Below are 23,963 nucleotides of genomic sequence, written 5' to 3' on the forward strand. Positions count from 1 at the left end.
CAGGAGATGAACCAGAAGAAGAAACAGGAGAGGAACCAGGAGAGGAACCAGGAGAAAAACCAGGAGAGGAAACAGGAGAAGAAACAGGAGAGGAACAGGAGAAAAACCAAGAGATGAACCAGGAGAAGAAACAGGAGAAGAAACAGGAGAGGAACAGGAGAAGAAACAGGAGAGGAACAGGAGAAAAACCAGGAGATGAACCAGGAGAGGAAACAGGAGAAGAAACAGGAGAGGAACAGGAGAAAAACCAGGAGATGAACCAGAAGAAGAAACAGGAGAGGAACCAGGATAGGAACCAGGAGAAGAACCAAGGAGCTGCTCACGGTAAGCGATGGCCTACTGTAGAATAAACAACACAGCAGCTGCTTCACTTAGTAGACCATGAATACGTGTCGGAAATGTTTGTATGTACATAAGTGAAAGCCATACGTTTCAGGCACAATATTTCTGTATTTTTGATAAAATAAATGCAGCCTTGATGATCATGAGAGACAATCCTGAAAATCTCACTGATTCCAATCTGCTGACCATATATACAGCGGTGGCTAAATTATTAGTTCTAGTATTTACAGAAGCTACTTTCTCTATTTTGCTGCAGTGTGTCAGTAGGAAATATCACTTTACATTTTCTAACATTCATTTTGCCATTAATTGTAATAAAGCAGTGAGTTATTTGTCTAACAGAGATCTGTCTGGAATGACATGAAGAAACAGAACAAACCGAGACCTCAGTCCAGAAGAAATATGGCGATGTCTCCAAGATGCTGCAAAGTTACAGTACTGTTCAAAGTTTTAGACGCTTGTACAAATATGCTGGGAAATGAGGATGACGTCAAAAATAATACCCTAAACAGATATTCTTGATATATTAACTTGTATTAACTACGTAATTTCAACATTCGATGTGACCTTCCTGCGTGTTTAAAGCGGCTATTGTCCTCAGTGATCATGTGTATAGTTTTCAGCAGCTTTGCTGGGAATTTTCTTCAAGTGTTTTGTTTTTGTCAATTCTTCTGGATTTAGTCCAGGGTTACTCCACCCCAAAATAACAATTTGGTTTCACTTTATTTTGATGGTCCCTTTAACACATTCTGGTGATCATAAGTAATACTGCACCAACATTTCTACTGACTCTCAATAGAGTATTAGTAGGCCGGTAGGGTTCGGGTTAGAATAAGTTGACATGTTCATGAAAAGTTTCTTATAGAGTGTCTGCTGGGAGACCATCACAATAAAGAGATAAGAAGCAGACAGTCTACTAATGATATGAGAGTTTGTTGACTTGTAGTAACAATAGTGACAAGAGAAGGCTTTACGACCTAAACACAGCTGACTGTGGTTACAATCATCTTCCTAAACTCTATTTTAAAGGTTTAAGAGCTATAAGTGGTGCAATATAAAGAACTGAGCTGTTTAGGCCATCTAATAGACGGAAATCAGACTATAATCTGCTCGCAAACTTACCTTCGTGGTTCACGGGCTTCCTTCTACACCAAAGCATTACAGCTATCGATTTTTAACAAAACTTAAATGTATCTAACCTAACTTTTGGAGGACGTGCTGCTCGACAAGGATTCGTTTGGTATGCCACAGAGTGAAGAAGACTTGTGAGACGTCTCAGACAGTTGAAGTGTCCAACAGAGTTCAGAGATTTGCTCTCAATCTCTTTTCAACACTTTAGATTGGTTATTAATTTGTAAAAATAACAGTCCCCTATGGGTCTGTTATTTTTACAAATTATTAACCCATCTGAAGTGTTGAAGAGGAGCGAAATAATGGAGCGTTCACACAGTCACATTGGCGTTTTAGTATAGGACTAGGCTTAATCCCCTACATGTTTGGCCAATAAAAACATTTTAGTTGAATGGCCGAATAAAATACAAATTCAGATAACACTGAACTTAAAACTAATAAATAATAATAGTTCAAGCTGCTTGAACACACCGTTTTTCCAACATAACCACAAGATAAGGTCAATATAGTTTTTTTATTGAAACAATGTCAAGAAGAGTTATGTAGAGTTATGTATTCAGCTTCTGAACACTTCTGAAATCACTCTCAGAATACTAGGGTTTTGATGTCAGAGAAGGTAGACTTTATTGTCAGAGACCATAAGGTTGAGACAGTAGACCCCAATTCATTTTATAATTCATTAATTTTCAAAGGAATAGTTCCCCAACCCCTTCGCTCTGCTTCAGAGGACATGTGATAGACTCTGAAGGTGTATAGGTTAGTTTTATGTCGTAGTATGTCGGGGTTTAAAACAATGGCCGCTGTCAAGTAGCATTGCCAAGCTTAGAAGAGCCTGTGTTCATCTGAAAGAAGAAAGTCATAAAGACCTAGGATGGCTTCGGGGGGAATAAAATATGGGGTAATTTTCATTTTTTGAGTCAACTATTCCTTTAAAAGTCCCATTTTGTCAAATTTCCTGTCTTTTGTCATAAGTGTGGTCTAGGTGCTTTGTAAGTACCATATAAGTTTCAAAACGGCACACAGTGCAGTAGCTGTGATTTTTCACAGTGACTTCCGTAAAAATGTGACGTCTAATCCACTTACATTCAGTCATCACCCGGCTACTACTTTTACAGATACGTTATTATTCCAGCTACAGTTAATCCCAGCAATGCACATACAATTACACATCATTATACATAAAACTTCAACTTGTTGTTTTAAGCACATGCGATAAAACATAACAACAAAAGACAATACGTTTCTGTTAAGTGTGTAAACTTGTTTCTCTCCAGTCCGCTCATGTTTTTCACGTTTAATCACAGCTGCCATCATTTTTTTGGTCTGGCAGTGGGAGCAGGTATGCAATAAAATTTCAGATTTTATATTATTGTCAAGTCTGGCACCCAACACCACAACCAGATGATATTTTCAGCTCCTTATGTAGCCGAATCTTGAGTTTTTCCTTTGTTTTATATCTAGCTAGCACTGTGATGCAAAACCTCAGAAGAGAGGCTCATGAATATTAATTAGACTGGCCAAAATCTACCAGCTTTTGGCTGTAAAAAATACTGAGATGGTGTCAGGTACATATACCACAAATATATATTCTTATGGACATTCTTAAAACTCCAGAAAGCTGTACAATATGGGACCTTTAAAAGAAACACTCCACTTCTTCTGAAAATAGGCTCCTCCTCCAATTCCCCAGAAGTGAATAAATTGAGTTTATTGCCGTTTTTGAATCCATTCAGCCGATCCTGGGTCTGTTGATAGCATTGATCATTGAATCCAAGTAGCATCTTCTGTAGTTACATCACTTCTTTAATTATTACGCCAGAATTAGAGTACAGTTCCTATTCATATCAGTCTAGAAAGTCTGTGTGTCTTAGTATACAATATATCTACAGAAAAGTTCAGTTTTAAATAGTTTTAAATCATTTTTAACTCAATGCTACTGGTCTAATCGGATTCAATGATCTATGCTAAGCTATGCTAAAAGTGCTATCAACAGATCAGGAGATCGGCTGAATGGATTCAAAAACAGTAAAACTCAACTTCTTAACTCTGGGGGAGCTTTTTCCAGAAAAAAGTGGAAGGTTCCTTTTACAGGAACAGGCAGCAACACGTATGTTTAGTCTCATGTTAAAACATGCACAGCTTTACCATAAACACATTCCATTCATGCAGGCCTTCACACACAGAGGCAGATACACGATTATAATGAGAGAATAACTTGATACATAATTGGCTAGATTCACAGTATATTCTTTATCACTCTAAGCTGAAATGTCCTTACTCTGGTTTTGCTGTAGATTTGTATACAGGAAGTGAGGAGCATTACATATTTCAGAATCAAGATATTTCATAATATAGTTCAACTGTTCGGAAATATTTTTAATAAAAGGGAGAGAAAAAACCATATATCTGTATCGGTTACACAGTGGCTGTAGTATGGAACTGTATTTATGTAATATTGTCTTTATGATGTTCAAGACGTCCTGAAGTTTACTGTAGATCACATCGTTGTCGTCTTCGAAACCCCTGAAACCGGTCCTGAGTGCTGCGTTGTCTCCACAAATCCATCTACTCCGGAGAGATGAATCACTTAATACTATCAAAAAATAAAATATAATTACATACATTTATCTTATAAAAAAGTAATATATTTGTTTCAAACTTAACTTGAAGTAATACTTGTGCACAGTAAACGATAAAAGCCATTACAAATGAGGCATTTGTTGCATTCAATGGGGACTTAATTACTGATTATAATGACTTAGTACTGGGTGGCATCATGCTTCGCAACATTAGCATCTCTGCATTTGTGTTCGGAGAAACGGCAAACAACAAGCACTATCTTTACATCGTGCACTAAGGCTGGTGGAAAATTAGAAAAAGTTGGCTGCCGTACCACAACTTCCTTGATTATTATTAGTAAGGTTCACGGTTATATCAGCCTAGAAAACTGCAACTTTTCAGTTTACGCAGGTCTTAGTGCACCATGTAACGAGTCGAGTATTAAACAGGAAAGATATCAAAACTCTTCGGTCATTTTTAATGCGATGCTACTGGTCTAATCGGATTCAATGATCTATGCTAAGCTATGCTAAAAGTGCTATCGCTAGACCCGGAGATCGGCTGAATGGATTCAAAAACTGTAAAACTCAACATTTCAACAGTTGGAGAATGAGCCTATTTCCAAAACAGTGGAGTGTTCCTTTAAAGAGACGAATGTTTCTTACCTGTCTGTCCAATATGCTGCAAACATTCACTGAATAATACAATCACAGGGGCCACAATTACAGGAGCCACAATCACAGGAGCCACAATCACAGGAGCCACAATCACAGGAGCCGCAGTCACAGGGGCCGCAGTCACAGGGGCCACCATCCCCGGAGCCGCCATCCCCAGGGCCAGAGTCACAGGGGACGAAATAACAGTAGCCACAATGACAGGGGCCAAACTCTTTTGAAGGCCCTTCAGGCATCTCGGACGTCGTCTCCTCAGTCCTTGGCATAGGTTTGAGACTTTGGGTTACCGTGTGGCAGTGACACTGGCATTTGTCATTGCAATCCGTTTGGCAGTTTTTACATCCTTGGCTGTGATTCTCAAAATCCATGGCTTGTCCGACTCTTAAAAAAAGAAGAAGAAGAAGAAAGCAGCAGATCTAGTATCTTGGGTGAATCAGGATGTGGTTTGTATGCAAGGTGTCTCAGGACAGCGCTGAACATGTGCTCAAGGCGTGGCTCTTAAACACACACACACACACACACACACACGTGGTCATGAACACAAGTCACAGCACTCCTGTTCCTCACGGGATTAATATTCTATTCTAATATGAAGCTTTAGAAGCTTTTAAGGTTGAGATTTCTGGAACTGTGCCTTCAAAGACAAGTTTTGGCGTCTCCACAATCAATGATATATAATAATCATAACAGGCTGTCAATGTGAGCCTCAGATGAGGCTTCAGTCACCAGGTTCCTCTACAAAATAAAGAGAATTAAGAATAATAAGTATAGAAAATAACAGCAATCACAACAAATATAATACAACAGCATCCATAACGAATATACTGTAGAATAAATACAGAACGATCAGTAATACTGAGCAGCTGAAATCAGAGAATAGAGATGAGCTTTGACTCTAATTAATGATGTACTCTAACTAAAGCACGTGAAGTAGACAGTCATCTGAACATAGCAGTAATAAATGTGAGCAATCTACACTAATATATATACACTCGACGCTCGACTAGGACACATCACAGTAGAAAAGAGTGGGTACTTACTGTACAGAGACACACTCCGTTAGCAAAGACCTCTACAGCCTTCATCTCCGACTCCGCTCGGGGGCGGGGCCTCTGAGCCGCGGGCCGCTGATTGGCTCGCTGTACTCTACTGGGCGGGACTCCACGCTGATGTATTGAAAGCGAAACTAAGACGCAGGATAGAATTGATTCAAATAAATCAACTCTACAGAAGCTGGCGTATATATCTATCTCTAAAATAAAAGATTTAGTATTTTTATATTGTTTAGTACAAAATAATGTAAAAAGAAAAAGTGAAAAAATGACTAACTAAATTTAAATGTCTTGTAGAAATATAAAGAGACATGAAACAAAAACAATTGATTTTTTTAAATCACTAATACATTAAAAACAATATATATTATTAATTATTATTATAATTATTGAATTAATTTATTAATTGAACATGAAGGAAGATGTTTGATGAAGTTTGTGACCAGGCTGTTTGGGGTCACTGGCGGTCGTCTTCTTCCCGGGCTGCTCTTCTTCCCTCTAATGACGCTGTCGAGTGTTTTGTAGCACGATGAAGGCCACAACCAACAACTTCCAGGCCGAGGAACAGGATGGCCATTAAAAAGCCTCCTTTCAAAGCATTACTTAATGCCCGTAAGTGCTCTATACTCATAATTCAATTCAATTCATCAGATGAGGGGCGAGCCATCCATTTGCAAGCTTGTATTATTAAACGCGTTCATCAGCACAAGCAGGGTAGTCTATATTTGTCAGTTTGATGTTTTTAATTCTGAATGGATGGAATTATAATTCAGTTTGCTTTGCCATTCTGTCCAATTGGTGCCGGCTGTGATCTTATTTCTATTTTTGTTCTTATTGTTGTTGTTATTAATATTAGTAGTAGTAGTAATGTGTTTTCTATTGGCTTTCCTTTGCATTATTAATGTGGTGTAAATTTCCGTTCTATAATATGCCCTGAGAAATAAATATTAAACAAAAGATTCATGGCTTTATTCCTATTCCATCGGGATTACGACTTTAATATGCTTCCGGACTGATAATTGTTTAATGCATTCTTGGAAAATGAGCATCTGCCATCAAATGTTGTGAGGCTGAATAATTTATCACGATGTGGTGATTTGAGAGGAAATGAGCGAGTAAACTGAGATAATACGCTCAAACGTACCGGTCAACGACTGTCTAAAAGAGGGACTTTACCGGAGACAAGAACAGAAAATGTCCAGAGCTGAAGATATGGATGTTAGAGGAAAGATGAACTGAAGAGACGGACAGTATGCATGACACAACGATACAAAAACTAACTATAAGCTTAACTGAAGAAACACGGGATGAGTTTCATGTAGGTGATGAGGTAAAGATTGAATCGCTTTTAATTGAACTGATCTTACTTTTATAGTCTTAAAACACATTCATTGGCGTATTGATTTCAACAGAGGTTTTCAGGTATAGATCAGACGACGTGTGTGGTTCATATCAGAGACACATATGATTTCTGCTCCTGTTTCCTGGACCTCAACGATCAGGACTGGAAGTAGCAATTCCTCCCATTACAACAGTTTCCAGACATAGGCTCACGACTCCTCAGGTGGCTTAGCAGAAGCACCTTCACAGATGTGTGTGTGTTGATGAGCAACATCTTCCTTGTCTCTTCAGGAGGTGCAGAAGACGGCTAAAAACCACCTCATCTCCTGCATGCAGCTCAATCCCTTCACAGTCACTTCAAGTGAAGCTCCAGATGAAGTGCCATGTCATCCTCAAACCACAGGCCCATATCTCAGCTGTGTTTCTGGAGTTCCTCAACTCTGCACATTGATCTGAATTAAACAATTTTTGGTTAATCAGTTTTTTAGTGTGGTGTTGGACCAGTGTTATGAAGATGCTCTCTCTGTATCATCTGAGATGTTTTATGGAGCTATCTTAAACAACGTACAAACGCATCTGACCCAATGGAGAACATCTGAGGTGTGTATTTTTGGGGAATGTAGCTAAGGTTCCTTAAGGTATTTGAAGGTAATCCCTTCTTTTTTTAATTCAAATAAGCAGCTGTACCATCAGTGAGTGCACTGAACACCTCAGATTTAAATTTTGCTATTAATATTAATACAAGGTGACTTGTGTTAGTCTGGTTGCACTTGAAACCCCTTTAAACTAACGTTGTGAACATGTCCTAACCCCCTCCCTAAAGCGCTTCTCAGCTCCTCCATTTACTGATGCTGTGGTCTCCAGTAGACCGGCCTTTTCTTCTGCTGTTGTGAAACTACAACCCATGCCAGTGTTGCCACCTTGTGGACAAACAAATTCATGCTACAACAATTCAAAGTGTAAGCTGCAGGTTTTCTTCCCTCGGGCCGGATGAGGATGACTGATTGCATCTGAGAAACACTTTCATGTAACAGCCAATTGATTCAAGATGTAGTTTGGTTTTTCTACAGGAGACGAGAGGTTTCTTGGTTTACATTACATTCACACCACATGCCAAACAATTACTAAAAAAATATACTAATAAGAATGTATATAATTACATACAGTAATTTAATAAGCACATTACTTACCGTTGGGGCAGAAACACGTCATGCACTGATTAGTTAGGCCGCATTTACACTAAATAGATCATTTTTCTTCCATGTGGCACAGATCGGATACGGCCCTCGACCATTTAAGCACAAAAAACAATTACATGGAAATGATCTTCTAGGCTTCATTCATTTGATGTGAACCTCTACCTTGTAAGTGGACGAAATGGATATTAATGCGACTTCTACGTCACTGAAATGTGTTTTTTTGTGGTACAGACATACCTGTAACAAATGAAACATCTCTAGCCGAGCAGCAGAGAATGAATTTCTTTCATTTCGATTTAAATAAAAACGCGTTGAAATGTGTTGCTTGTGATCATTGTCATGACAACGGCTCGTTTGTTCCAAACTGAAATTCCAAATTGAAACCTCAAAATAAAATGCACACAAACATGTCCCTGCCTTTGACATAAAATTGCTCATTGCATAACTATTACATTAAAAAGTTCTGTCCATGGGCGTCCATCCGTTGTCCACAAGAGGTCGTCCTTCAATCACGTTGACTCTCACGCCACACAGATATACCCTTGACTACATCACGCCCTGAGTTCATGATCTGGTTGCCGAGTATTGTTTAGCCATAGCTACTCTACTAGTTTGAAACTCTAGCCTCTAGCTTCCTAGTTACCCTTCATTACCTTGATTAGCTCGATCTGGTGTGTTAGATTAGGGTTGAAGCCAAACTCTGCAGGGCTGTGGCTCTCCAGGACCGATGCAGATTGAAATCGGCCTACAACAATTTCATGTTGTTACCTTGTCTGCAGATCTTCACTAATGCACACACTTTTTTGACACGTTTTGGTGTCAACTGTATGGTCCAGACATTGTCACTTACAATGCTCTTGGGCTAACCCAGAGATTTCACACATTTCGTCCTGATTCAAAGTGCACTGAACTGTGAGAGATCTTTCTGAGGATGTTCAGATACATGGAGGTGTGGACCTAATATCTGGATTTCCATTTGAGGATTATCTAGGTCCTGGAGGCCCACTACCCTGCACATTTTGACACCTGATTCAACTCATCTGGGTAAGAATCTCGATTTATCCAATTTACTTCATTACTCGGAAATACATTTCTTTTTAGAAAGTAATAAAGCATATAAATAAAGCGAATGCATTGTGAAGTAAACCTATCTATAATTACATGGCCAAAAATTGAAGTTCACTCACTTAGTACTAATATTATATCATTACGTTATTATAACACATCATTATTTGTTCAAATATTCTTTAATAGACATTTTCTTTAAAAATAACTTGGGATTAGATTTTATTATTTTTTTGCATAACTAACATTGAAGAAGCCATTGTGTGTCATGTATCAATAAAAAAATACAAGACCCTTTATATATTGTTCTGGTTTGAGTAACACTTTAATTTATAGCAGCACTTTTTAAAATAATAATAACATTAATTATTATTATTATTCAAAAAAGGATACATGAAATAATACAGTAAATGCAATTACATTTTCAGCTTGGAACTTTTTCCTTTCCATCACTTCAGTCATACAGATCTGACATATGCTGCGGTTCTAGCCACCGTTATATTACTGTAATAATCGGTGCTATATATACACTAGAACTGAGGTTCATTCATGCTCTATTTGAAACACTGCTGAAATAACGCACACATGCTGGTCGAAGCCAAAGACCACAGTACTCAGCTAAACTCGAATTTGAGTCTACATTCATGCAATTTTACCCAAAGCATCTTACATTAGAGGAACTAAAGCAATTCCTCCCACAGCCAACAATATTCCAAGCTAGATTTATTAGAAAGCTAGATTGGGTGATTGCAGTAATTACAGTTTTTGGTTTATGTCTAGCTATCAATATCCACCAATTTATCATCAGCAAGATAAACAATCTGTTCAAGTGCCTTCAGTATCAGAACATCGACGTCATCGTTTGTGTTGATCTCATTATGGTAGTTCTTCACTGGGAAGATGTTTGTCAATGGCACCCCCACCTTAGCAGTGCACAAATCCATCTGGACAGGAACAGAATGTGGGAAAATCAGGCAATTAGAAAATTAAAAACGGCAACACACATATTTCTTTGGATGATATCACGTACCTTCTCCTTGATTTTCTTGCTAGTGTACACCTTCCTCAGATCTTTTTTGATCAGCGGACATGCCTCATCCACTTTGGTCATGACAACCACTTGAGGAATCCCTACAGGGAACACAGAGGCAATGAAAAAAGTAATATTTTTCTAAACAAAATACTGCTAATTTGTTTCAGAATATTGCTAGGCTACATAATTCATCCCCATCCACTGTCTGGGTCATGTAAACAATCAAACTGTAAAAATTTGACATTGTCCGCATACACAAAGTCAAGCCTAGCCCACCATCTTTCTTTCAACTTGTAACGTATTTGAGCTGACGACATTCAGGGGTTTACCCTTCTCGCTGATTTTCCTGCGGATTATCTTCAGCTTGTCAATAAGTCTGTCTTCTGTGAAACTGACTGTGCTTGCGTCTATGACGTAAACCAGGCAGAAAGATTGGTCCGAGAGGTTGGGGTCACTCTTGAAATGTTGATCCTCACTAGTGAGTGGCACATCCTTGAACTAAGATTGGAAATTTAGCAAAATATTTGAAACGTTAGATATACTGCACACAGGCTAATCTGTTATTTGCTCATTTAATATTGTGGATCAGTACTTTATAGCCGTCCTTCACGTGGCCAAAAAAAGCACTGATGGCGTCTTCCACTTGTAACCCTTCCAAAGCTTCAGCCTCCAAGCCCATGATGTCTTTGAAGATGAAGGGCAACTTTTTGCTCCCACTTCTAACAGTGAATCCTTGGAGCTACGAATCAAGACCAAATATATTTGTGAACGGTCTAAAAGCAATCCTCAAATGCTCCAAAACGTGCAAAATTTTAAGCAAATACCTACGTTTTGAGTGAAACTGTGAGAGTAACCAGCAGCTGAGTTGACAATGGCTCTAGAGGAGATCCGTCCTTGAAAAGCACTGTTGACAGAGTTAATAAAGCTGGACTTTCCTGCTCCGATTTGTCCAGCCACCAGGATCCTGATGTCCTTCACATCTGGATGACTCGGAGAGAAGTCTTCCAGCTTTCTTTTCAGGTAGTTTTCTCTCTGTTAAAACAAAACACAGGTGTTAACATTCAAAATGTGCATATTTAAATGAACACAATGTGTATTTGAAAACAAATATGGTATACCAACCCATATTGTTAATGAGTAGTGATTACTGTATTGTTGATATGAAGAATTCACATCCTGCTAACAACTAAATATCAAAACAGCTTGCCGTATAGCAGCATCATGCACATTTGGGTTTTGGTTGTAAAAAAGCCAATACAATTTGCCCTTTTTGCAAACCGACGCCAAAGCAGCCCACATTTTGTCCACCCGCCCAATCTGGCAACACTGGGCGTGGCCGGCTTGAAGTACACTGGCGCAGATAGATCGATGAACCTACATTGGACCCGCCCACTCTTATTTTCATCATCGAAAAAACATTGCTAAATATTTCTTTACAGGTATTTATAAAGACTCCACATCTATAATTTCATCATGGCAATTTTTCCATGCACATCACATCGCTGTATGACGCCGAAGATGCAGACGGGATGCTATACATTCAGACGGGACTAGTTTCCCAGAGGAGAATCAAATCGACGGGCTAACATCAGTGTCACAGGAGACTCTGTGTCTATATTTCTTCTCATTTGAGTTCATTATATGCTGCAGCCACATTGCTTTCAGTAAAGCCCCACCACTGTAATAGACCGCCTGAAGCAGTACATGAGGACAGCCGTCGAGGGTTACGCATTGAACAGATTGCTCGGTCATGCACATGATTGATGTCTTTACTGAGGAAACCAGTCAGTTTATCTTGCATTAACAGATAACAGCCTGAAAAAAAAACTAATACTGGTCGGGAGAATAGCTAGTAAATGTAACTTACTCCCAGTCAAATATTCTCCATGGTTCATCCAGTTCTAAGGAGAAAAAACATATGTGTATATATATATATATATTTTTTTTTATATATTTATTTTTTTTTATTTTATAACATTTTTTTATAAATATGTAGAAGAATAGTAGGACCCTTGTACCTGGGTTCAGTGGTGATGGTGTCGATCCTGAATTTCCCATCTTGTTTTCTTCCCCCTTTCTAAACGTTAATGTCAGCTTTGTCCTGGAACACAGAAGATGTGTGTCAGAACCACACCAGAAACATTATATATACTGGTTTCACTTTCACTTTCATACCACAGTGATACCGGAGTGAACTGGTTTTGAACCGGTTCTTTTTAGATAACTGTCTGAAACAGTTCTATGGCGTCAATTCAATTAAAAGAAAATAAAGTTGTAAAAAAAAAAAAAAAAAAAAGACCATGATTCAGTGAAACTCATCAAATGGCTGTGTTTTGTCACACTTTAGTTCTGCCCACACGGCACGCCTCCAGGAGCTTGGCTTTTTTCAGGATTGTGAAGATGGGGCTGCTCTCATCTTCACTGTATCTAAAGAACCGCAGATCGGCCTGCCGGAGGACTCCAGAAGACAAGAAGGTGATCAGAGGCTTTGGTTGCCAACCATTATGTTTCTGCTAAACACTGATGGATATAAAGGAAGTCACGCCTCTTGGGGAGCCAATGGTGAGCTTCACTTTTGGAGGGAGTGTTTACAACTCCTTGTCTCCAAGCGTGGTCATTTGTACATGAACTGAATATACAAACTATTAAAGACGTTTAGAACACTAACACTTTGCATAGGTATCATTTTTACCCAAATGTCATGGCCCTTATAATTATAATTTGTTGTACGGATATCCGCACGGACAATATAATCAAAATAAAGATCAAAGTTTCTGCTTTAAAAGAGTTATTTTAGCTTCAGGCATTCAGAAACTGACTGTGGATAGGTTTCATTAAAAAAAGGTAATCAGATCAGTGAATGATGATCAAAACACAGATGGATTAGATCAAGTTTATCAAAAATAATCTCGCACAGTTTCGTAGAGCAGATAATTGAATTAAGGTATTATTCCATTTAAATGATTATTAAAGTTGATTTAACGTTAAAAGTATAAGGTTGTTATCCCGGTACTGGGAAAGGAATTGTGCAATCAAGTGATGTTTTTGAAATATTATACATGTTGGAGCACAAATATAGAGACATACTTTGAAAGCTTACAATCTAAACTGATCACTGACTAACGTCTTTGGACCAGTATGTTCCTTGTTCTCACTTTATGAGACGTGTCATATTTTTTATGTTTTAAAGGAAAAAAGAACTTCAGGTTGACTTTGCACTGGACCCATTTCTCATCAGTTTTCAACAGCAGCTTTTAATTTACCGTTATGTTTTGTGTTTTATTTGTGGCGGCATACAGTATATATATATGCACATTCATTCTCTGCCAGCAGGAGGCGCCGTTGAAGTGGTGGATCGGTTGCCCTGGTAACAGCTATACAATACAATGCTCCGCTCGCATACTTTTGATTAGGTTTTATCAGGCATTACATGTAAGATGAAATGAAGATTACATCCTTAAAATTGATGAATATACAGAAATACAGTTATATATACACACACACACACACACACAACGCCTAAAAAGATCGGTTTACAATGCGCGTTCTTCATATTAAAGTATGGCTTTCGAATATTCTGGCTGACGGCATTCGGTGATCAAATACTGTCTAACTGTCTGCCATTCAAGTTCAGTAAAACCCACTTTTGACCTGTTTGATGACGCTGAGCCATTGTTGTCTCCTACAGGGCAGACATTACGGCTTTTTAAAAAAATGTTTAAGAAACATACATTTGGGTCACAGATGACTTGTGTTTAAACTAAGTTTAATGGTACAATGACAAAACTAAAACTCTGCAGGACAGATATTCACCTCGACCCCATCTTGTTTCCCAGTTTTTATTTTCTTTTTAAACTCTTTTAACAAACTTTCAACAGTGTGAAGCGGTTTTCAAAATGTGGGTTGGTAGAAACATGAGGATAATGCTACTACGAGACAATCATTTCATGTTTCCCGTTTCAGCAGTGCGAATTCGAGAAATTCTTCTTCTGATACCACGTCCCGTGAAAAGCAGCGTCACCAGAAAACATCATCCACGAGAGCTTAGCATCTTCTCTCAGCCCGTTTTCCCTCAAGATCCGCTCTACCTGGAGGACAGAAACACTTAATACTCAATAACTCATAATCATTGTTCACATATTCGGTTTACACACCTTAGTCAAAATCTCTTTCTTCAGTGTAGGATCATTCACATTTTGACTTGATCTCACCTCCAGTCTCAAGATCTCTCTCTTTTTCTCTACTACACACACACACACACAGAAACACAAAACTAATTATTATTGATAGCCTCTTTCCAAAAAAGGCTGTATCGTGATCTTGACCTCTTTTAGTTATGACACCTCGCGTCTCCCGTGGATTAACTGCTCAATAATCAGTGTCTTTGCAGTTCCACAGAAACGGCAGAATTAAATAGTTTGACTTGTGCTAACAACTCACCGTAGCAAATAAATGCAAATTCATCTGTACACTTCCAGTCGTTCCAATACCCGTTGGGTTCAGAGTACACGCAGTACTGGTTGCCACCATAATTGTTTGGTTGGCCAGAAAGCCAGAGTCTGAACTGGGAATTGCTCCCATCGGAAAAGACCCACGGAGCTTTCCCGTCCTTTAGATAGAGTCCAATCCAAATGTTAGCCTTAAAACCCTCTGGAAGAGTTTTTAACAGCTCATCGAGGTCAGTCTGGTCATTAACGGTGGCGAGATCGGTGTGATGCTGTCTGCAGTACGTCTGAGCTTCGGTCCAGTTCATGACATCAGGGATGAAGTAAAACACGTAAGAGTTTCCACCGCAGATCAGAGCTGCGGAGAGACGCATTAACACGTTTATGTGATTTATATTGTTTCAGAACTATATCAAATAAGACCATGGCAAAATGAAAAGTTGCAAAATTCCATTGGAATGTTCTTAAATGGATTCGTAGCGATAAAACGATTTGATTGGATTCTTGAAACACTACGGTAAGCAAAAAAATGGATTGTCTAATTAAATTTAAGCTAAATTAAAAAAAAAGATTACATATTACGTTTACTTGTAAATCATGTAACCGGTAAGTGACATCAGAGAACTGTGAACATGCAAATGTATTGTTAAATTATTGTAATATTACCTTACAAACTTACCTGATAACAGTACTGAGATCAAATCAGTCCTCATGACGGTACGCCAACAAACGATCACAAATACTCCAACTTCTCTTTTCAGAGACACGAAGGTCGTGTGGGATCTGTCCACTTTTTAAACCATGTGTTGCTCCATTTACAGTAATTTTGTTGACATGCATAATTTGTTTTGCAAATCACATTCAAAGAGTCAGAACTGTTTCCATGACACCCAAGTCACACCATTGTCAAATGTCAGAAGATGAGCTTTCCTAAGGCTGGATTTCTTTTTATCACATCAACAACTTCATACCCTCTTTTTCAGATGGAATTGAATCTTAAATTTGAATCAACATGGATCTTTATTAAAAATGTATAGCTTATGTCCAGCATATAGTAGAATTTGGTGTATCTTTCCCATCCACATAAACAGTAAGCTCTACTTACTGCATTACCCACACTGCCCCAGGCAAAAAGTGTAGCAAAATGATCATTTAAAGGCCATTTTCCTAAATGCATTTAGATTTTATGGGTTGGATACTTTGCATTTTCATTGTGATTCTATGTGATAATTGCAGCACAATGCATTCTGAACCAAATGCGTTAGTGAACTCTTTGTTCTTATTATTGTTCATGGGTTATAAGAGTATGACGTTAAAGTCTCAGAACATTATGTGGGGTTTCTTCTCATGCTACATGTAATAGACTCAGTCTAATGTTTAAAACACATATCATTTCTCTCCCTGCGAACAACTCGGGAATCCTTTCTGTTTTCAGATTTGACAAATTAAATACTTGTGCTTAGAGTTACATTTTTAAAAGATGTTGTAAGGAGGAGGCGGAAGCCGATTGCGAATCCATTTGCAGATGTTTATTAGAAACACACACACAGATGAGAATGGTCAAATGCAAGCAAGGGTTGGCAACAGTAGTATCAGTCCGGAAGGCAAACATACACAAAGGGATATCCGTGGGCAAAGTCGAATGAAGGCAAAGGTCAACAACAAAGTTCAATGGTGATAGGTTACCGTAACAAACAAGGAAGATCCGTAAAGCCGTGAGTCGATGAAGCAAGCAATGGTCATACACAATGGAAGTCAATAGAACAATAGGTAAACGCTTGGTAAGGCAGACAGGCTGGCAATACTTCGCCCTGAGCACATGGTGCTCTACGCTTAAATAGCCCTAACCCGGAAGTAGTAGCAGAGGGAGCGGCTCGAGTCAGTACTCGGGAGAGGGCTCTCTCTGCTGGCTGGATGTTACAGATGTTTATGAATTACACTATTAGGTATTCACACGATAGCAATAATAGCATAATTGATTTTTATTTTTCATCTTTTAAATGTTCCTTTCTAAAATAGCCTACTGATTATATGCATTAACAAAGTCCAGTTTTGGGGATGTTCACAGATAGTCTAGTCATTAGTCAGGTTGAGACAAAGCATTTAACCACTGGATATACAAAAATCATTTTAGGTTTATGAAAGTTTTCAACATTGCATCAACTACTGATGAACACATTAATTTCCATTTGATATTTTGACCATGTATTATTGTCTTTGGAAGGCTTTTCCTTTCAAACTCATGCACATATTCACATAAATGTTTTAATATTTTATATATTATATTTTTCTGTAATTCAGGTATTCCAAAACTTTGTCATCTAAACCTTATTCACCCAATATATATTTACTTTTTTAAATAAATATTTACTTGCATATCACAATTGTATGATCATGGTTCCTTTGATGTTGGTTAATGGTCATATGGCAAGCAGGTAAATAAAACGTTTTTATATTTTACTGATGAAATGCGCATGATAATTGAATTTTACATAGTTTTTCTGTTGCTGCATGTCTTAATATTTTTAGCTTGTGCAGTGAAGAACACTGTTTTACAATTTATGACATTTCTGCACCTGAATACCAGTGCAAGGCAGAACTAGAAACTCATGTAGTCTGTGCACAAACGTTTTATTAACACGCAAGCATAAATACATGGTAAACAATCAGGAAAAGCAGAGAATCAAGAGTCAGTTAACCACCTGTAAACCATCAGTGCTGTTTATAATGGGGTCTATAACTAGTACTAAACCTCTGTTTAGGTTAGTTAAGTGTAAAATTGCATTGATTCTTTGGTGAGGGTTCAGATGCAGTTTCGGTCTTGACAGTTTTAAGGTTTTAGACTTGCACTCACATACTTCTGGTTTGAAGAGTGATGACCTAACTCATGATGATTAAGAGTTTCTTCCCAGGTTGGTGAAGAGAGCTAAGAGAGAGATCTGCTGAGATCTGAGGATCATTGGTTTAATGGAATGTCAAGGTGAGGCCTGGCATACAGACTTAAGGGTTGCAGAGGTGCTCAAACTCTCAGTGTCCCACAGGATGGTAGCTGGTCTGTTCTCCAGCCCCTGAGGCCGAGCGGTCGTGAAATGTAGGAGAAGGAAGAAGACTACTGAAGCAAGGCATTGAAGCAAGGCCTTTTGAGGTCTGTGAAGGTCACACCTCTTGTGCGTCAAAGTGCCAATGAAGTCTTGAACTTTTGGAGGGAGAGTTTTATGACTCTTTATCTCTAAGCATGGTCATTTGCATAGACACTGGATTAGGGTATGATAGGCAACAAGTAAAGATTCTTATAACCTCGAAATGTTGCACAGGCATCGACATGTAATATACACTCTCAATCAGCATGTTTCAAGACGAGTCCATAGATATTGAACATGGGTAATTTTAGCTATTGATCTATCATAAACAAGCATAAAAGCATATACAACACCAAAGACAATACACAAGAACAACAACATGCTCAATGACCTGAAGGATATGTAAGGAGGTCAATCAAAACCTGTAAATGCAATAAGATGTTCCAGCCAGGTGTGACACTGGAGCACGGGAGCCTAAACACCAAAAGGTTTATACAACTACATTTGGGATCTCTTTGTCTGGTCTGAGTATATAAGGAAAGTGACAAAACACAACAAGGAGTGATTCTGTAGCCAGATCGGCCCGTAGTGTGGTGTGTGTCCTCATACACTACACTATGTACTTTTTAAAGACCAGGTATACTGACCTTTTAAGTTTGTTTTATTTTGTTTTGTGTTATTTTTGTACTGCTGATCAGTTGTGCAAATGTTTATCTATTATACCAATTTGGAAACTGTTCTTGCCTGGCAAAATAAACATTAATCTTGGTTAACTTATAATATTGTCTGAAATAACTTTTCTAGTAGGTTAGTGACTTCTGAGGTTTTCCGCATTGTTGGCGTGCTAGGGTGAGTCAGATCAACGATCAATGGATGGAGCCGGGGGCACGTTTTTGAGATCTAAGGTCAGTACTATAATTGGAAACACAAAAGATGAATAAATATTAGTGATTTTAAACGAGACGCAAAGAAAAGACCGAACACGCATTGACCTTCAACCAGGGCCTCTGGATTCCATTCTGCAGGAAAAGGGGGACCCTTACAGTAACATTAAAATTAATATAGTCAGAATCACAAAAATTGGAGTCAGATCAAATTATATAAGGTCAGTACTAAAATTGGTTAATAAATATAAGCGATTTTGCAGAAGCGCCAGAAAGAGTCTACATGCATACAGCCATCAACCAGCCACTGGATTCTGGTCGGTGGGTGAACCCTTACACTCTGTGGACCAATCACCAGATCCTGATGCACACACACACACACACACACTAAGTCAATTTACACTATCTGACACAGCTGCGTTTAAAATTGAACTGGAAGTTAAGTGCTGCGCGTCCGGTCAGAGGAGAACTGACCCCAACTGAGTCTGGTTTCTCCCAAGGTTTTTTTTTCTCCATTCTGTATGGATGGGGTTTTGTTTCCTTGCCGCTGTCGCCTCTGGCTTGCTTGGTTGGGGACACTTAACTTCTAGTGACTATCGTTGAATTGACTACAGAGACCGTCTCTGCATTTAATAAGAAATTGTTCACTCTCGTCATTATACATCCCTGTCAATGTATTCTTCTGCTTTATACTTTACAGTGCTTTGTTTCAACCTGTGTTGTTAAAAGAGCTATATAAATAAAAATTATTGATTGATTGATCTTGGTGGTTCACCAGTTCCACGCGTGGGAATACAAACCCCATTTACCAGCCCAAGCACAAGCATCAAAACTATTCCGGCTCGTTCATCACTGGTTGTTGGAGGGGTCCCCATCCGCCGGTCAGGTAGTGGAGCGAGTGGTTATTGACTGATTCCTGACTCCCATGATCTCATCGCCAAGCTGTGAGGATGCGGAACCCTTTGTGATGAGCATCCTGAGAAGAAATCAGTGTCACCCTGGCAACCAACGCAGTACACCTGGCTGCACTCATCACCAGACATCAGTCACACCTGTAGCTCATCAAGTTGGAGCTATAAAGCCCCACGAGTTGAGCTACGACTCCATGGCAAACAGACTAATGTTATCTCTCTTTTCTCCTCTCATACAGCGGTGTGTGACCGACCTCTGCACCAGAGCACCCACGCACCCACTGCACCACGGAGACTGGGATAAAGAGCACCTTGGATCACCAGAGAACCGAACTTTCACCTCTTCACCGCTCCTTTGTATTGTCACTAACATAAATCCACTCTCCGGGGGGCTTTATTTTGAGCTCTCCTTGTCGTGTGTTTCTTCCCCCCTTTTACACAGGTGGAGAATGTGGGCAAGAGCGTGAAGAATCACCGGCAAGTGATCTTCTTCCCCTGCACAATTTTTTTTTCTCCTCTTTCTGTGTTCCATTTTTTTTAGTCCCCGGGTGAAGCGCTCCTCCCCCAAGATGGAGGAGTTTGTACAGCGACTCAGCAGCAGCAAATGATGGAATACCTCGTCAGCTGCCAGGGCGAAGCCGAACAAGAGATCGCTGCCCTCAGGATGGCGGCTGCCCAATGTGTACCGCTGCCGGATCTGTGTGGCCAAGGCCACCAAGCTATTGCCCAAAATACTGTGCACAATGACGTTGAGTCTTCCCTCACCATGTTTGAGAACACAGCGACTGCCAAGGGCTGGCACCACGATGAATGGGCACGGATCCTGGCTCACCTCCTGAACAATGAATTTCAGCACGCCTATTTCTCGCTCCCACTCGCATCTGCTGGCCGCTATGGGGACCTTAAGCGAGAAATACTGGGGAAATATAGGGAGTGTGACGAGCGTCCTAAACGTCCTAAAAATTTAACTGAGTGGTAAGCTGATACTGGGCACTAAACCCCAGAGGGGCCTGCCCTTAGAAGTCCTGAGTCCGAGCCTGTCAGGACTTCTTCTGCTGGGACCTCCTAGACGTTATATAAATTATGGTAGATCATTTACTAATGTCTACATTAATGCAAATTCATCAAATACTAATGATTACTAAAGATGTTAACTAATTATGCACTAATGAAGAGCCACTTTTAACTACATGTATATTCCTAGAAGAAGTTCCAACACAGAGTATTTTCATTTTTTGGTGAACTATTCATTTAAGTGTCTGAGAGAAGATATCTGTACATTGTACATAATTCTCTTTATATCTTTATATCTGTCTTGTCTTGTTATCGTGTTGCACTGTAGAGTTTTTGTCACTAAAACAAAATTCCTCGTATGTGCAAACATACCTGGCAATAAAGTGATTCTGATTCTGATCTTGTTGTAGCATCTAGCCAGCAGAGGGAGCTCTCGCCAGAGTACTAGCTGGGCTCCCGCTCCCTAGTTCTTCTCTGATCATTTCCTGTTTGGAGGCCTTTATATTCAGAGGCTCTCCAACAGGAAAATGTGAAGTATAACCAGTTTACCTGCTTTACTGAGCGTTTATCATTCTGCCTATTGTTATCTTGTGTAGGACCATTGCCTGCCTGCCTGCCTGTTTCTCGATCGTTGGATTTGCCCTTCTGTTTTGACTGCCTGATTGGATTGCTGTTCTGGTTCTGACCTGCTGCCTGCCTACCTGTTTATGATTGTTGTCTCAACCCTCAATAAACTTCCCACAAATGGAATCCATCTCTGCCTCAGCGTCCTTGTTACACTTGTATTTAATTGAAATGTGTTTATTTGCGATCTTTATATTTTTAACTGTATAAACTTGCTTTATAAATAAATTTACATTTAAAAAATCCTAATTCACATACAGTTCACCATCAACAGTTATGTCAAAAAAGTAGAGGCAGAAACAGATACTGGAGAACATCGATTTCTTTAATATACAAAAAATGAAAAATAAAAGGACAGAAAAGAAGAAACAATACAGTCATCTATACAACACACAAAAATATTACAGCTATTTAATACAGTGCAGTGTTCTTGAGATCATTTAACAGCAGGTTAAACTGAGCTGCAGGTGTTTAATGAATGAGATTCAGGTTTTTGAGCTGAAATACAGCACACTACAGTAGAGCAGCTGCTTTGTGGATTCACTACAGAGTGTTCGTCCTGATTGTGTTTCCATCTCTGATGTCTACAACACTTCATTAAATCACCAGCATCAGGCCTCATGAACAGATACAGCATACAGTCAGCAAGTGGATTCACATAAAGGAGAATTCGTGTGTAGTAGTAAAATTTAAAAAATAACGCAGTTTTTTCGAAAGGAAGATAAAAAAATAAAATACATGTAATCACAAAAGGCAGAATAAGAAATGTGTAAGTCAACAGCACCAGGAACAAACTGCCCAAAATTAATTTACGCTTCACAGCAGTCAGTGATATTGAGCGAGAAAGACCTCGACAAGTTCCAACAAAACAGAGAATGACTATGGGGTAGGGAATTAAACATGCTATACACAGGCGTAGAGGACTAAAATACAAATCAGGGGGGTGAATTTTTGCATAGATCAGAGGCACAAACCAGACGATCACAGAAAGAAAGCAGGAGAGTTTGAGTGATTGGTGAGATTTGTACCAGATAGGATGAGAAACCAGAAGATATCGTTCAAAAGAAACACATGCCATAAAATACAGACCCACAATCAAACAATAGAAATGTGCATAATTCAGATTCAATGTAATTGAGTTTTTTTCTGTTTCTTTTAACATATAAAAGACCTGTATGAGATCTGAAAGTATCAAGTGACTAATAAAAACTGATGCAGCAGGCCGAGATTTGATGAGAAAACACAAAGCAATCAGAGTTAAGATCATGACTGGAATCTCAATGACTGAAAGGATCCAGACAAATACATGTTCTGCATAAACTTGTTTCCACTGCCAGTCTGATTCAGTTGAGTCATTGATGCTGATGTTTCTTTCCCCCATTGTTTCACAAATTCCTGGTAAGAAGCACTAAAAAACAAATCAGTCTTCAGTTCCAACATGTAAGAAATGCTGTAACTTATGTGTGCTTTGATTCATGTTTATATTTAAATAAAAGCCTCAATTAAATCTGTTCATTTAGAAAATCAACGGCCCAATTATTCTTGGCTCTTTTATGATCTTTGTGTTGACAGAAATCTCTTTCATTAAACATATCTTCAGTTGTGATCTTTAAAATCTTACAGGTTTGGAACAACATAAATGTGAGTGAATGAGGACAGAATCAGTATTTTTGTGTGACATAAAGTACAACTGCTAGTGTGATATGAAGTACTTACATTTATGATAGAACGTGGCCAGATGGTTTGCGTTTCTTTTTCCACAGAGAAGTCAAAGGAGAGCTTTCAGCGTCACATTTTCCACTTCTATGTTGCTAACCTGATGAAGAACATAGTTGAGATACAAACAAAGGAGAATAAATTAATGAGAAATAAACAGGAATCCACAGAAGCCGATGTGTGAGGATCCAGAGTTCAACACTAATAAAACACTCAGACATTCAGTCAGTGTCATACAAATATAGTTAACAACCAACAAACTGAAATCATAATAACAATGATGTTTATGAGCTGAGCACTTTATTATTGAGAAGAGGCTCTGACAGGGACCTGAAAGAAGACCCTCAAAGCTACATTAAACAGAAAAACAAACAATACATGATTTTAACATAATGATCACCTTACCTGGATCAGACTGTGTCTTGAAGATGTTCATCAGTAGATGATGGTGTCTGTGAACTGATGCTCGTTCTTTTATAGTCTGAATTCACTCCGGAAACAGAGGGATTCTGTCAGATAATGAGCTGAAAGAAAGAAGAAAAGATGCATTAACACAATGAATGTTTAATGCACATGAAACCACAACTTCAACATGTGAAACCATTACATGACATCAAAAAAAATAAAAAGCAATTTATTGCAGTCACTGATATTTGTGAAGCACTACATCAGTCCTTGATAATTTAATCTTTGATTAGACTTTTATTAAATCATACAGTTCTGCTCTTCATTGACAACATTTACATGGACAACCGTAATCTAAGTTTTAAACTTATTCTGAGGAAGATAATATTATGATTAAGGCACTTTTATCATAGCTTAGCATAGATTATTGAGTCCAAATAGACCAGTAGCATAGTGTTCAAAAATGACAAATGTTTCTATATTTTTCC

At 38.7% G+C, this 23,963-nt stretch overlaps 2 protein-coding genes and 1 long non-coding RNA gene across 5 annotated transcripts; all 3 read right to left on the reverse strand.

The window, feature by feature from the left end:
* Positions 1-2,072: 2,072 nt before the first annotated feature.
* On the reverse strand, positions 2,073-5,904 carry LOC122331609. 2 transcript variants are annotated; one of them, XR_006248231.1, is made up of 3 exons: positions 5,747-5,904; positions 4,698-5,441; positions 2,073-4,066 (listed from the first exon to the last, which is right to left on the reverse strand). It is a non-coding gene; the product is annotated as an uncharacterized LOC122331609 (long non-coding RNA). The 2 variants fall into 2 exon arrangements; XR_006248232.1 differs by having other exon boundaries at positions 4,698-5,087; positions 5,747-5,889.
* A 3,772-nt stretch (positions 5,905-9,676) lies between these two features.
* Positions 9,677-12,487, reverse strand: LOC122331599 (interferon-induced protein 44-like). Its single transcript, XM_043229153.1, has 7 exons — positions 12,415-12,487; positions 12,264-12,297; positions 11,225-11,426; positions 10,989-11,135; positions 10,726-10,894; positions 10,394-10,494; positions 9,677-10,307 (listed from the first exon to the last, which is right to left on the reverse strand). Exons 1-7 carry the CDS (start codon positions 12,452-12,454, stop codon positions 10,140-10,142), a joined length of 861 nt encoding a protein of 286 aa, XP_043085088.1. The 5' UTR covers positions 12,455-12,487; the 3' UTR covers positions 9,677-10,139.
* A 1,177-nt stretch (positions 12,488-13,664) lies between these two features.
* On the reverse strand, positions 13,665-15,610 carry LOC122331591 (C-type lectin mannose-binding isoform-like). 2 transcript variants are annotated; one of them, XM_043229146.1, is made up of 4 exons: positions 15,521-15,610; positions 14,837-15,199; positions 14,551-14,639; positions 13,665-14,484 (listed from the first exon to the last, which is right to left on the reverse strand). In XM_043229146.1, exons 1-4 carry the CDS (start codon positions 15,552-15,554, stop codon positions 14,356-14,358), a joined length of 615 nt encoding a protein of 204 aa, XP_043085081.1. In that variant the 5' UTR covers positions 15,555-15,610; the 3' UTR covers positions 13,665-14,355. The 2 variants fall into 2 exon arrangements, with proteins under 2 accessions (XP_043085081.1, XP_043085082.1); XM_043229147.1 differs by lacking the exon at positions 14,551-14,639.
* Between the last annotated feature and the right edge of the window lie 8,353 nt (positions 15,611-23,963).

This window comes from Puntigrus tetrazona, unplaced genomic scaffold (assembly GCF_018831695.1).
Source record: "Puntigrus tetrazona isolate hp1 unplaced genomic scaffold, ASM1883169v1 S000000001, whole genome shotgun sequence".
Classification (NCBI taxonomy): Eukaryota; Metazoa; Chordata; class Actinopteri; order Cypriniformes; family Cyprinidae; genus Puntigrus; species Puntigrus tetrazona.

Bases quoted from the DNA above. Each gene is read 5' to 3' on its own strand.
- LOC122331591 (XM_043229146.1), bottom strand. From the start codon at position 15,554: ATGAGGACTGATTTGATCTCAGTACTGTTATCAG. The intron at 14,640-14,836 runs GTGAGTTGTTAG...GTGTGTGTGTAG, and splicing joins ATTTGCATTTATTTGCTACG to TAGAGAAAAAGAGAGAGATC. The intron at 14,485-14,550 runs GTGTGTAAACCG...TCTGTCCTCCAG, and splicing joins AGAAAGAGATTTTGACTAAG to GTAGAGCGGATCTTGAGGGA.
- LOC122331599 (XM_043229153.1), bottom strand. From the start codon at position 12,454: ATGGGAAATTCAGGATCGACACCATCACCACTGAACCCAG. The intron at 10,895-10,988 runs GTACTGATCCAC...TTCCAATCTTAG, and splicing joins ACGTGAAGGACGGCTATAAA to TTCAAGGATGTGCCACTCAC. The intron at 10,308-10,393 runs GTACGTGATATC...GTTCCTGTCCAG, and splicing joins GCAAGAAAATCAAGGAGAAG to ATGGATTTGTGCACTGCTAA.